The sequence below is a fragment of the Papilio polytes genome, unplaced genomic scaffold (genome assembly GCF_000836215.1).
Source record: "Papilio polytes unplaced genomic scaffold, Ppol_1.0 DF824158.1, whole genome shotgun sequence".
NCBI classification, from domain to species: Eukaryota; Metazoa; Arthropoda; class Insecta; order Lepidoptera; family Papilionidae; genus Papilio; species Papilio polytes.
In genome coordinates this window covers 2,730,039-2,744,139 of record NW_013525046.1, presented here as the reverse complement: position 1 = coordinate 2,744,139, position 14,101 = coordinate 2,730,039, and the positions used below count along the sequence as shown (strand labels likewise).

The 14,101-nt window shown below is 32.9% G+C and overlaps 2 protein-coding genes across 2 annotated transcripts in view; both read right to left on the bottom strand.

Annotated features, from left to right (window-relative positions):
- Positions 1-7,141: 7,141 nt before the first annotated feature.
- Positions 7,142-8,532, bottom strand: LOC106111659. Its single transcript, XM_013293803.1, has 2 exons — positions 8,053-8,532; positions 7,142-7,498 (listed from the first exon to the last, which is right to left on the bottom strand). The coding sequence occupies exons 1-2, from the start codon at positions 8,476-8,478 to the stop codon at positions 7,223-7,225; spliced, it is 702 nt and encodes a 233-aa protein (XP_013149257.1). The 5' UTR covers positions 8,479-8,532; the 3' UTR covers positions 7,142-7,222.
- A 4,486-nt stretch (positions 8,533-13,018) lies between these two features.
- The window catches only part of LOC106111516 (serine-rich adhesin for platelets-like), a 4,202-nt gene continuing 3,119 nt past the window's right edge, over positions 13,019-14,101 (bottom strand). Inside the window, exon 3 of the mRNA XM_013293634.1 lies at positions 13,019-14,091. Coding sequence (XP_013149088.1) covers positions 13,019-14,091 — 1,073 coding nt within the window. The remainder of the gene's footprint in view (positions 14,092-14,101) is intronic.

Here is a 14,101-nt window from a genome sequence, read left to right as displayed (position 1 = left end):
GACAGAAATTTTGTATTTTATCTGACGTGACGTCATATTTACACTATCAGGGCCTCTATCTACCACCGGTGGGACAGGCCCTTAAACTTACAAACTCACAATTTAAATTATGAATTTATTGTTCATTCATCACTTTCCCGCGTTTGTTATTTGTTTACAGACTGTTTCTCAATTCCGTCCTCGTCGAATTGAAAAAAAATGTAGTAAAAATGCAGCTTATGTTACTCAGTGATAACATAGCTTTTAAATGGTGAAAGAATTTTTGAAATTCGCCAAGAAGTTTGTGAGTTATTCTAATACATACAAAAATACAAATCATTCCTCTTTATTTTATTAGTATAGACTAGCTGTTGCCCGCGACTTCGTCCACGTGTAATTTAACAATATAGACTATGTTATTCACAGATAAATTATCTTTTTTCAAAAATACAACAATACAAGAAATTCAAAAATACAAACTTTATAATTTTAGTATAGATAATTTAATGAAAAAAGCACCAAATTTGCAATTTTAATTGTAAAATATCCATATTTAAAGTTACGGGCAACATGTAAATTGTTTCCGGTGTTAGTCTTAATATGATTCAATTAATTAATTTGGCTTCTTTTGAGTCATAATAAGAACGTTAAGTCATTTCAGAAGGTCGGTGTGGCTATAAAACTGTTCAACGAGCTGTGTGACGTACTGGCAACACAATGGATTGAACACAGATTTTTTGAGCTTCCTGTATAAGAAGCAAATTGATCAAAACAAAAGGTGTTTTGAAATTCCAAGGTTTTCGTGAATTATTCACTGACTTATTACGATATCTGTTAAAAGTATATCAATTTAATTTAAGTTTGTTAAAAATATTATTCGATGTAGTCACGGACATTTATATCCTGCCCATTTGGTGTAATTAATTAGATAAATAGTAATTACAGCACACATTGTACTAGTTGCTGATCTTTGATTCTAAGTGGGTAGGGAAATTAATTCTTTAACTGTAATAATGTGGCTTTTATTGCGACCTGTAGCCTAAAGGGCTTAACAATGAGGTGTCATCCTATGTCATATCGCAATGCTATTAGGTCAATTATGATATTCATATTGGCCATGAATTTTATGTACTTTTTAAGCCAGTTTAAACGTTCAATTCTAAATGACAGTTTAAACTGAACGTTCGGTTACAACTTCAACAGTGGTAGAATCCGCTTTAACATCTTCGCACAGATACGCCAGCTCGCCAGGTGGAATACCACAACACAGAATCATCCGATTACATCCGATAGTTTCATCCGATAAGTGTGGTGCCGGGGCCCCAATTTATTCCATTACACCCATTTCTTAACAGGAAAAGTGGAGGAGAAGCATAGGAATAGGAAATATCCTCTTTATATGCGTCTCCTCCTCCGTGGATTAAGGGTAGGCAACGCATCTGCAATCGTGGATATCCATGGGAAGCGGTCGCTTCGCCATTACGGAGGTTTTAAGTGGTCACTTGCTCGTTTACCTTCTTATAAAATATACAGTTCTATTAACTAAATAATGTCAAATCTGAGCGTATGTAACGAGTCTATTCTCTATTCAGTTGGTAAATCTATTAAATCGATAAATATTAAAATTAATCAATTGGATACTGAAGTAAGCTAGTATATAAACCTTTTAATACCTGAGACGTTTCTGTAGTTTCTTCTTGCATAGTATAAACAAAGGTTTCCGCTGTCTGTCTGTCCTTATGTAAATTTAGATCTTTAAAACTACGCAACGGATGTTGATGCAGTTAATAGAGTGATTTAAGAAGTAGGCATAAGTATAATACATGTATTAGAGAAATACTAATAATTTTACAGAATTCTACTGTTAGTAAACACTTTCGTTTTAAAATTGGACCCGTGCGAAGCCGGGGATCGTCGCTAGTACTTCATATAAGTTAAATAAAAAGTGTGGTTCGGACCATAAAAAAGTTTACGATTCTGTTACGCTGATATTTATGACCTTTTAACTTACACCAGGTTCCTGTCGTAAATAAACAATTCCCGTGTGCAAGCTGACTTACTTGCTATAAGATATTCGTGGGGTTGTTGGTGGGAGGTCCAAAAGGGGGGGTTTCTAACACCATATAAGCTACGTTACATTTTTATTAATTCCCCTCTAATGAAAAGTTGGTGAAAGCTAGTGTTTTTTATTACTTATAATACAAATTCCTCACAAATTACACCTATTTAATGGTATTTACGAAGTACAATATTTAAAATTCGTTCCAATATTTTATTGGTCTTTAGTGTGTTAGCTATGGAAAGTCATAGACCCTTTTATATTGCGATTGCCCCTTAATCCCTTTACTAGGGTCATTGTTCAACTTAAATTATATACAATCAGACGACGCAGATTTTACCCTTCCTTATCTTAATTGTAGGAAAGGTTTTAATATAAAATAATGTGGCATTTATGAGGTAACTAGTTTTTAGTATTAGGTTTATTGTTTTAGAAATACTTTAGAAAGTTTGATCAGAAGAAAAGCTAGCTTTCCCCTGCGACTCCGTCCGCGTGGAATTAAAAAAAAACAAAAGCAAGTAGCCTATGTTCCCTTCTTTTACATCTATGCCAAATTTCAATGTCAGTAAGAAGTTATGTTTTTTTAGAAGTGTTTTATAATCTACAAAATCCGACCTAATGTTTAAGGAATATTTTTATGGACTGTATCCTAAAGTGCCTAATTTGACGTATGAGGTGACGTAGGTTGGCTTATCGATATTTTTAAAGTAAGCAAAGTGCTAACTTGTATGTCATTTTTATTGTCAACCATTTAAGTCACAGGTAAATAACAACTTTCATAGTACTAAATTGTATACAAAACGAGATTATATTTTAAAAGCACAAACAAAGCTTAACTTATTCCTAAGTATAGAAAACAAAGCACTTAAGTGGATGCTTTAAGAACCGTTGAAGTGTTTTAATGGTTAGACTTTAATTTAATTTTTTCTTTGCCTTCACGACCAATTATCTGAATTTGTGGGATTCTTTGAACATTTATAATTTGTCGGTACCAATTAATATTCGCTTTGTGTTCTCATAAGCAGTGTACAATGCGTTAAATAATTATCTTATCTATAACAAAGAAATTGATGGTTCTAGAATAATATGGAAGCTAATGAGCTGATATTTTTGTTCTATTAATTCCTTGTCTTAGGATCCTGTCAGACAGACTAGTGCGTAGGACAAAACTTTTTAACGCAAATAAAATTGAGCCTTATGCGATTGAAGCAAGGTTAAATTTTACTTAACGCTTCTATTTTACTCTTGGATTTGATAAGTCGTGTAAAGCAAATTTATACCTTGTTACAATTAGATAAAGCTTAAAATTTGCGATATAAAATCTGCTCTGCTCTATGCTCCAGTCTGTCTAGACGGATTTTTCGTAGTCATATGCTTTTTTCGCACTAGGCCAGTAATTTAGTCTAGTCGATTACCGAGTAATCATATTTCATACTAATATTATAAATGCGAAAGTTTAGATGGATGGATGTTTGTTAGAGTTTGTAGCGTAAAGGGCTGAACGAATTTCGATGAAATTTGGTATCGATGTAGAGGATAGTCTGGGAGAACACGTTGGCAACTTAGTTTTTTTTTTTTAATTCCACGCGGACGGAGTCGTGGGCGAAAGCTAGTTTAGTAAATATAACACTCTCGTCTTCATGATTTGCTTCAAACTAAATACAATTAATTATATTTACATCTGGTTTTGAGGATTTATTAATAGACAGCGTTAGTGAGGATCATGAAAAAAATGTCCAGGCTCTTGACAAATCAGCTCAAGGGGGGTCATGACCCACATGTCCTACCCCTGGATCCGCCGTTATCCTCTATACATTGTTGAATCTCTTTGCTCGTTATTTACGTTATTTTTCCCGTTTAGTTAAAATATTTTCTCTGTACGCGACTAAATTAAGAGCCTTGTTCGAATTAGGCAATAAAGTAAATCAATAAAATTTGTTCAGCTTTCCAAACTACATAAATAATCAGCTATTTTTGTCCTATACATTTTTTATTACATTTTTTAAACAATTCAATTACATTTACTTGAAAGAGATTTTTTCTTTAACGTTTTTTATTCTTTTTGTCGACGATAAAATTAATAATTATAAGTCCGTTTAGGACGCGTTTCGTGTTATCTATAGATAATACTTTTATAATCCGTATATTTACTTTGGCTTTGTTAAAATATATATTTCATATAATCGATGAGATATAAAGTGTCGAAGTTAAACCAGAGTCATAAATTTTTGACTACTGTGCAATAAACGTTTATGATAAAGTAAAAAAACAAAAAATGTATAAAAATCATTTATTTTCAAACGGTTTATGTCATTGTTTAGGACATTAAATAAAGATGTATAAAAGCGTGCATTCCTTTGACTAAACTGTCGCACAACTGTGCGATTGTCGATTGTTTTGCAGCCAATCCAACTTTTTAGTCGCACAACTTAAAATCGAGTAGTGTGTACATATAATCAGTTGAGTATTTAGTTTTCTTTCATAATTAACTGAATGTAAATAAAAATCTGTACAGATGAATGAACTGATTTTGAAATTAAACAAATGTTTTACTCTTAACTTATGATATTTTATGTATTAAGGAGCGTCGGTGGCTCAGTGGTTTCAACACTTGACTTGTAATCTACAGGTCTTGGGTTCGAATCCCGCCATGTACCAATGTGATTTTCGATTTTTCGATTTTTCATATGTACATAATTTACCCGACGTTCTTACGGTGAAGGAAAACATCGTGATGCAACCTGCACATATCGGCGAAGAAATTCAAAGATATGTGTGAAGTCAACCAACCCGCACTTGGCCAGCGTGGTTGACTATGGCCTAGTGACCCCGTATTAGGGTAGGCTCCGAGCCCCTCGGTGGGGACGTAAGTGAGCTGGTGATGATGATGCAGATTTTATGTATTAAATAAGTAGTGACATTTTGAATTGCTAACATAATAATTTGTAAGTTCCCTGGTTGATATTGTCTCCATTTAAGTGTCATAAGTAAACATAATGAAATTGTCAACGATCGTCATTTATCTAAACCTATTATCGAAAACCCGAATAAAATCTGCTGACGCGAGGTAATCGTAAAGTTCTTTGTGGTTCCAACCTTTCAATAATAGCAGCATTATCGTCTTGACCTCTCCTTTTACCAATAAAATAAGCAATTACAATCATAATTGAAACTAAGACGAAAGAACCTACTGCCACTAATGTAATGGTCCAATGATTCCAGAATTGAAATGCTGGTGTATCTGAAATATCGATATCGGATGGTGTTGAATACATATCGCCGTTAATATCACCTGATCCATCATCCCCAGATCCATTTTCATTATCTATTCCTGATCCATCTTTATTATTCCTCCATTCATCTATAATATCTCTTGGTAATTGTAAATTGTCTAAAAGTAGAGATTCGGATTTATCTATTTTACTACTGTTCCATAAAATTTCTTCATTAAGATGTTTAGTTTTGACGACATGTTTGAATGAATCGATTATAATTATTTCATTGTCCGCAACACGTCCTTGAAGATTCAACTGAAAAAAAAAATAATTTACTTTGAATATATTGAAAAAAAGGGATTCAAGACAGTGTGTCTTATTTCATATGCAAGTAATAACCTTAATTTTACATCCATATACTAGCTGTTGCTAGCGACTTCATCTGTGTGGAATTATATTGAAAGATATAGCCTATGTAACTCAATATCGTTTTTATTGTTGAAAGAATTTTATATAAGGACTAGTAGTTTTAGAGTTATTTCAATCAGTACAAATACAATTCACTCATTATTATAACATTAGTATAGATCATCTTGTTAACTGCCTTATTCTACTCCCGTAGGGTCGGCGCACCGGGCTTTTGTCATCCAAATAACTCTATCATCCGTCATCTCAGTCATCACTCCCTTCTTGATAATATCTTCTTTCACGCAATCCATCCAACTCTTTCTAGGTCTACCTTTACCGGTTTACCTGAGTATGTGTATAATATTAGTATAGATATAGACGATAATTTAAAACTAATAATAAGCAATTAAATCTTACATATCCAGTGATATTTTTGTTGATCGCAATATGCAGCGTATTCCATCCCGGAGTATACTCTTCACTAGATTTATTGTATGCGTAGATAACTACAGGCGTTTCCAATTCATCAAAAACTGTTACACGCAAACCACTCTTTAATGAACTTAATCGAACATAAACAGTTATTTCTAAAGCACTATTTAAAAAGAAAACGATTGAAAACGATGAAACACAGCAATCATTCGTCGAGATGATTCCCTTGTTATTTTCTGTGTTTGTAGAAAATACGCTTAACATTTGATACTCTATTAAATACCATTTTCCATCACTGTGACAATTTCTGTTATCGAAATATATATTAAAATCTTCGTCAAACGTATAATTGACACCTAAAATTTCTTGCGATAGCACTGATGAGATAACTGTCGTCAACGCAAATAAATGTAACATTTCCTCATGTTTGAGACAACTTACTATTAACAATTTACAACACAAAGTGATATTATTAACAGATTAATAAGTATAAAGCTTGTTTATGGCTATAATAAAATTGTATCTAGACTTCGTGAGTTTTTTTTGTTTAATTATAGTGCGTTTAAATCTAATCAGTACAAATAAGATCTGAGATATCAATATCGGTGTGACAAACACAATTGATGCATTTTTTGTGTATTATATTTTTTAAATAGATATGAATGTTGAATGTCAAATGTACTTGCTAATGCACGCCGCTGATAAAAGTATCCTCAATTAAGAGAGCTATTTTATCTAAGCTGTAGTTAGTATAGGAACCGATTTTCAGATATCGGATTCATAATACAGAATTTTTGATAATGTTACCTTGATTCTAAATATATTCTCGTGTTCTTTGCACTACAACTAACACAATATATTTTGCTATTTGAGTCTATGGACTCAACGCAATTATGATTGCAAAGGTCATGTTTAGTTTTTTTTTTTGAATAATCTATGTATAATATTTTGAAATCAGAAATGTTTACACTGCCAACAAAGGTAACTGTAAAAAACTCCGGTAGTATTTAAGACATTTATTGTTTAAAATTGAAATTCACTACGTTCTTGTAGCTTTCAAAAAGCCTTTTTCTCTCTGTCAGTCATTTTAAAAATAAATAATCTTGTTGGATATTTCGTTGAATTGCATTTATTCTTCTATTTTAGTTACACCTTTTTCATCTAAATCATCTTCTTCAAGCTCATCACCTAAATGTAAATCGTATTCTTCACCAGAACCTTCTCCGCTGCCATCATCAAATAGTAAATCGATTTCTTCGTGTATGTTTCCTAATAATTCATCTGGTTCATAAACTTTGGCTATATTTAAATTGTCTTTTTTCCAGTCTACAGTAGGACTAGCGACATATTTAAAGGAATCCACAACAACAATTTCATGGTCCTGACTATGGCCAATTAGATTAATCTGGAATAAAAAAAAACATGATTCGTCTACAGTAACAAAGGACACTTTTCTTAAAGATTTCGTATAACATTTCTGTATAAAAATTTCAAGTTGGTCGAACAATTCGTACAGAATTGGGCTACAGAATGAAAGTTATTTTAAACTAGGTGTTGCCCGTGACTTCGTTTGCGAGGTATTAGAAAACATACGAACTATATAAATAACAAAAAGCTACGTATCGCTCAGGATCCGGACATTTCTCGGGGGTGAACCTTATCCCATGTGTACTCCAGACTTTGTTTTATGTCTATGCCAAATTTAAATAAGATATGTTGAACCGTTGCAGAATGATCTACTAAACATTTAAAAACTAAATTCATGAATCTCACGGGAACCGACACTATTCCCGGGATGAAAAATAGCCTATGTGTGCTTCCAAACTATGCTCTAAACCTGTGCCAAATTTTATAGAGATCCGTTCAGCCGTTTAGGCTACAAACGTTAACAAACATCCATCCAGCCATCGTAATGTTGGAAAAATTATGATGCAATGTTCTTAACAATGGTATACTTACATATCCAGTTAAATTTGTTTGTATAGCAATAGAAATTGTACTCCATCCAAGCTTATAATTTCCATTATTTTTATTATACCAATACGCTACTTCAGAAATACCATTCTCATCAAGAACATTGATTTGCAATCCACTTTCCGCAGCTGTCACATCAAGAAATACATTTAAATCCAAAACGCTGCTATCAAAGAACACAATAGGAAAAGATGTTGCGCAACTATTTTTCCTCGATCTTATACCTTTCTGGCTGAACGGTGAAGAGATTTTCAAGTCGATATAATCCACAAGACTCCAATTATCATGTTTGCCACAAGATCTATTATCAAAGATCCTTTCGAAGTCATCATCGAAGGTATAGTGTACACCGATGAGATCCTGAGAGAACACACCGGAGAAGAGGACTCCGATAAACGTGAGCCCCAACATGACATCTTCTAATGTCGACGAAGTCACAATGAAAACTAAGTCTATCAAGTGATAGCTTTTAGCATAATACATTTTAATAATGTTCAATGGAAAAGAATCGTAATTACAGGACACGGTAATAATTGAAATCTTATCTGAAGAATTGTAACGCTGTTAATTGACAATACCAATATTTTTAATCATTAATGAACTAGTCAATGTTAGTCTATTTTTGTTCCTATGAGTACTTTTATTTTATAAATAGCATTATCTACAATAGATAAAAATAGCGAAATAGAATCGAGATCGATAGTTAATAGTTGTAAATATTAATCGATTCATATCTTTGCTAAATTTGAATTGAATTGATTTTTATGTTCGTAATCGTTTCTTTTTATGTTCCTTTTGCTTTTTTAATTTCTCGTCTACGTTTACTAAGTTAACTTTTTCTCTTTTCTTAATTCCGTCTTTTACTTTTTCGTTAACCTCTGTTTGGTCGCCTCTCGTTATATTCTGAATGAACCCTTTGATTTCGAGACATCCTAATAGTACGGTTATATTGATTTTGGACAAATAGGTTAAAAATCTGTAAAAAAAGTCTTGCGTACCATAATGAAAAGAAACGTGGATCATAGATAGTTAAATTATCTTAACATATAAGGGTGAGTTGCACCATATCACCATGTCGTTAAAGTTAAAATTATTTGTAACGGTAATATTTGGAATAACCTTAAAATTTACTAAGGGTGAGTTGCATTAACTAAATATAAACCTTAACCAGCGCATTCCCGATGGTTACGTCTACGGATGTTCATGATTTTCGCTGCACCAGTTTTACGCTGGTGACAATGACGTCATATTTGACGTCATCTACAAAAAAGTCTTCTGCGTACAATATTGTGAATAAATGTAGTTCATACATAGTTAAATTATCTTAACATATAATTTATCAATGAAATTTACGTAACTTTCCTGTTGTGATAATTCTGTAAAGTTTTCCTTATTTTATTTTCAAGAGTGATGATGCATTATACTCTGACATGAAATAGATCTTAAAAAATGATAGCATATCATAATATACTACTGTTAATATTGAATATTAAAATATAAAGGATGTTCTTAATTAACCAAAAGATAGTAGATCAATTCGATAGGTTTTTATGTAACAAAATAATTTGCTAAACAATTTTGAAAGACAGAAAACCATTCTTGTACCATCATCATATTTTTCCTTATCCTACTCCCGTAGGGTCGGCGTAACAGGTTTTTGTCCACATAACTCTATCATACGTCATCTCGTCAAAACCATTCTCGTATATATTATTACGGAAATGTTTTTTTCTTCTTTATTTTGAATTCCCAAAGATGAAGCTGCACAATTCTTCTGTGTATATTTTATGTTCGGTTCAACTGTATGCAATTGTCTATTGTCGATTAGATTTTAAGGCGATTTAGGCGAAGGTAGGCCTCCCGCAAGATGGACCGATGACCTGGTTAAGATTGCGGGAGTGCACTGGATGCGGGCGGCATAGGACCGGGCATCGTGTCAATCGATGACGGAGGCCTACGTTCAGTGGACGACCTAAGACTGTTATTGGTGCTGATGATTGTCGATTGTTTCGGAGCCAATTCAATTATTTAGTTGCACGACTAAAAATCGAGTTATGTGCGCACCTACATATAAGCTCATGGGAATCAAAGCGAGACTAAACAGTAGTGCCATGCGATAGTTTAGTTTCAGCTGTGCGCACGCTTTAAAGCCACGTTTAAAGTCTTTTGATTAAAAAATTGATGCCTGTCAGATTGTAAGTAGCGCTTACAAAGCGAAGTTATTAATGTGCGCTTTAAGTATTCATCGAATATTTACTGATAAAATTATTAAAGCAATGTTTAAATCAACACAATTGCATATTATTTTAATTCATGCCTTTTAATTGTTAATAGCAATTATGATAGAGTGAATATTTGCTAAGATATTTACGTCAGATTTATAATCAAAGATTAATTAGGGTAATAATTTTGTCAAATGAAGTTTGCAAGAAAACTCAAATTATATTTACCATCCTTTTATTAACAATCATCGTATATTACTAGTTAAAATCTTAATTACAACTGTTTGTCATAGTATTGGTAAAATAATTTTTGAAATTGGCCCGAATGTTTTTGTGTTATTCACTTACAAAAATACAAATGTTTCCTCTTTATAATATTCAGAGTTCTAGTATTTTTTAATTAGAAACGTTTGGGCCCTAATAATTCGACAATTATGTTATCTAACATTCTTTTTATTAGTTGTATTGATGTTGTGACTTCTGATTATGAACTGGTTTGAAATTATCATCAAAATAAATACTTTGATATTCACCATTACAAGCGTGAATATGTCGACAGTACTTACATATGTTTAGTTTTAATATTCCAAATAGTTTGGCTATAAAAATACCCATTTTTGGCCTCTTTTATCTTTATTGATTTTAATCACTATACAAAGATTATGATCATTTGATAAAATGATAATCTTTTGATTATCAAATAATCAATTTTATCGATTTATTCTTTGTTGGATTTAACTATTTTTTGTTCGGTACACATAGTAACACGTACAAAGGTATATAAGCCAATTTATTAGGAACCTTGAACTCCAGAAGCAGACACACTACTTAGGTATAACAATAAAAACGTGCACAAACGTTTAAGATTTATATGGTAAATACACAAGTAAAGTTTAACAGTGGTAGTGCCCGCTTTAACATCTTAGCACTGCAGGGCCGGCACGCCCGGTGTAATACCACGACCACACAGAAGACAGGCGTGAAATGAAAGCAATTCCGTGTTTCGTCTGATGAGTGTGGTGCCGGAGGCCTAATTTAAGTCCCTTTCTCTTTACCACCCTTTTCTTATAAGGGAAGGGGAAGTGGATTTGACGGTGGAGGAGATGCATAGAAAGGGGAAATATGCTCTTTATGTGCGTCTCCTCCTCCGTCGTATAAGGGTAGGCAACGCATCTGCAATTGCGGATGTCTATGGGCACCGTTCGCTTTGCCATTTTGGCGGCGCGCCGCTTGCTCGTTTGCCACCTTATGCTATAAAAAAAAATATAGTTAAAACACATCCAAATTTCTGTTGCCAAACGATGAAATACGACGATTAATTTGACCGACTTCCCAAAAGAAGGAGGTACTCAATTCGTCTGTATGTTTTTTTTATGTGTGTTACGGCATAATGTAGTAACGTTTCTGTAATTCTCTGAAATATTAGGCCAAAATGAAGTCAATTTTGTTCATTCTGCGCTATATGTTAGGTAAAATTAGACTAAAGTAGGTAAGAATTGTACCATAGTCGGCTCTGTCAGTCGCTTTCTAATTGCAACGCTGAACGCAGCGATATTGTGCTATAAATTACGTGCGATATTTTTAGGGGCTAATGTAAATAAGATTCTTATCTTGCGATAACGTTACACGAATTGATGTAAAAATAAAATTGAAGAAAAATATTCTACAAATTTAGAACAATTTTAGAGAACGGCTTTATTTTCTTTGAGTTAAAAAAAGTTACATTATATACATAACTATGTTTTGATTCCAATTATTTTATATATTTTATTTACACTTTAACAGGGCGTTTGAACTTCTCTCCCCTGCTCTCTGTGGCGACGTTTATTTGTAAAACGCAAACAACAAACAAAACAACCACAAAATTGCTGGACCAAGCCAAGGCCTACAAAGGGCTGTAGAGCTAAAGAAGAAGAAGAAGAAACAATCATTTGTCTTTTTTCTGTATACCTAAACATATTACGTAGGCATATACTATGATAAACTTATCAAATAGAAAAATAATTAGAAGAAAATGTTATTCACTAGTGTATCATTCTTTCATGTTATTCAAAACTATACCGAAATTTGAACATGATTGGGTTCAATATCCTTTATTAAGTAGACATTAGAAATAATTTAGATATAATGATAAGTCTGGTATACAAGAAGATAAGGCATTTTTCGAAGTAGTAAATTAGAAACAGGAATGTCGTCTATTTGTAGTATAATAGTTGAATTATTAAATTGAAGATGTTTTTATTATTTAAAAACGTGAAACATTTATTGTAAGATATTTGGAATATCTCATTACAATGGTGATGAGTAATTAATTAGTTTGTAATGCAAGCGTTGAATAGGAATTTTGATGTAGTTCGTTCATTCACATCGTAATAGTGACTATTAGGTGCAGTAAGACATGGTTTGTGATGACACAAAGTGTATGAACACTGCCGGCCAAAAGTTTGAGACTACTTTGTACACAGGTTATATAAAATCTAGGCAGATTTAATAATAAATATTTTTAACAATACACTCTTTAAAAAAATTAAATAACTACAATACATTTTCAAAACAATTTTTATAACTTAAAATAAAAAAAAAAACTGCTTAAAAATTAAATTTAAAAAATAAATAAGCTTAAAATTAACAAGTCCCTCATTAATATCACTAACAGCCATCACAAATTAAAAAAAAAATCTATTATAATCTACATTACATATTTAATAAAAAATCGAGATAAATACATCCTACGGCGTACTTCTAGTACTGTAATCTCCATGAGGACTTCTCGCTCGAGGCAAAACAATTGGTCGCGGGAGATCCTCATAATCGGCAAAAGATTCGAAGTCTGTAGAGAATTTTCTTCGCTGTCTCCTCAAGCCAATGATATAGAAACAAGCGCAGAATAAAACTAACAACAAGATTATTAGAAGAGTTATTAACACTATTGTTAGAGGAGTCCAGAAGCTGTTAGTATTTTCAAGATTTTCAGTGTCTGGTTCAGTTGTATTTTCAGTTACTGTTATTGTGCTGTAAGTATTTTTGTCATAGTCTGTTGTTTTATCATTTGTAGACGTATCGTCAAACGAAGTCGTAGCACTGTCGGTTGATGTTAACTCATCTGTGGTTGTCGATGACTCTGTTTGTGTTGATGTTATTTCGAATACGGTTGGAGTCATTGTTTCGTCACTTGTCCAGTTATTTTCAGTAGTCGAAATGCTACTAAGTTCTGATTCGGTAAATGTTGGCGTAATCGTTACAGATTCTGTAAATCTTGTACTGGAGTCGTCGGTGGTTTCGGTGAAGTAAGGATTTTCAGTTGTTGAAGGTGTATTTACATCATTAGTGGTTGCATCACTAGTGCTCCATATTTCTGATGTATTTTCATCAGTTACTTGAGTAGATGTTGAATCTGTAGTGAAAGTACTGGAAGCGTCAGTAATAGTTGTACTGTCTGTATCTAAAACACTTGTTGTTGTTACAACATCAGTTGTACTGTCAGAGAAAATTGAAGTTTCAGTTGTTGAGTCGGTATCTAATACCAACTGGGATGTGGTTAGCTCAGTAGGATTTGTGCTTTCTATTGTAGATCCATCGGGTGTTGTAATGTCTACGTTAGTTACCATTTCGGTAGTCGTACTGTCAGAGAAAATTGGAGTTTCAGTTGTTGAGTCGGTATCCAATACAGATTGCGTTGTTAGTTCAGGCGGAATTATCATTTCTGTTGTTGACATCTCGAGTGTTGTACTTTCTACGTCAGTTACCATTTCGCTAGTCGTACTATCAGTGAAAGAAGAAGTTTCAGTCGTCGAATCGGTATCTAGTATAGA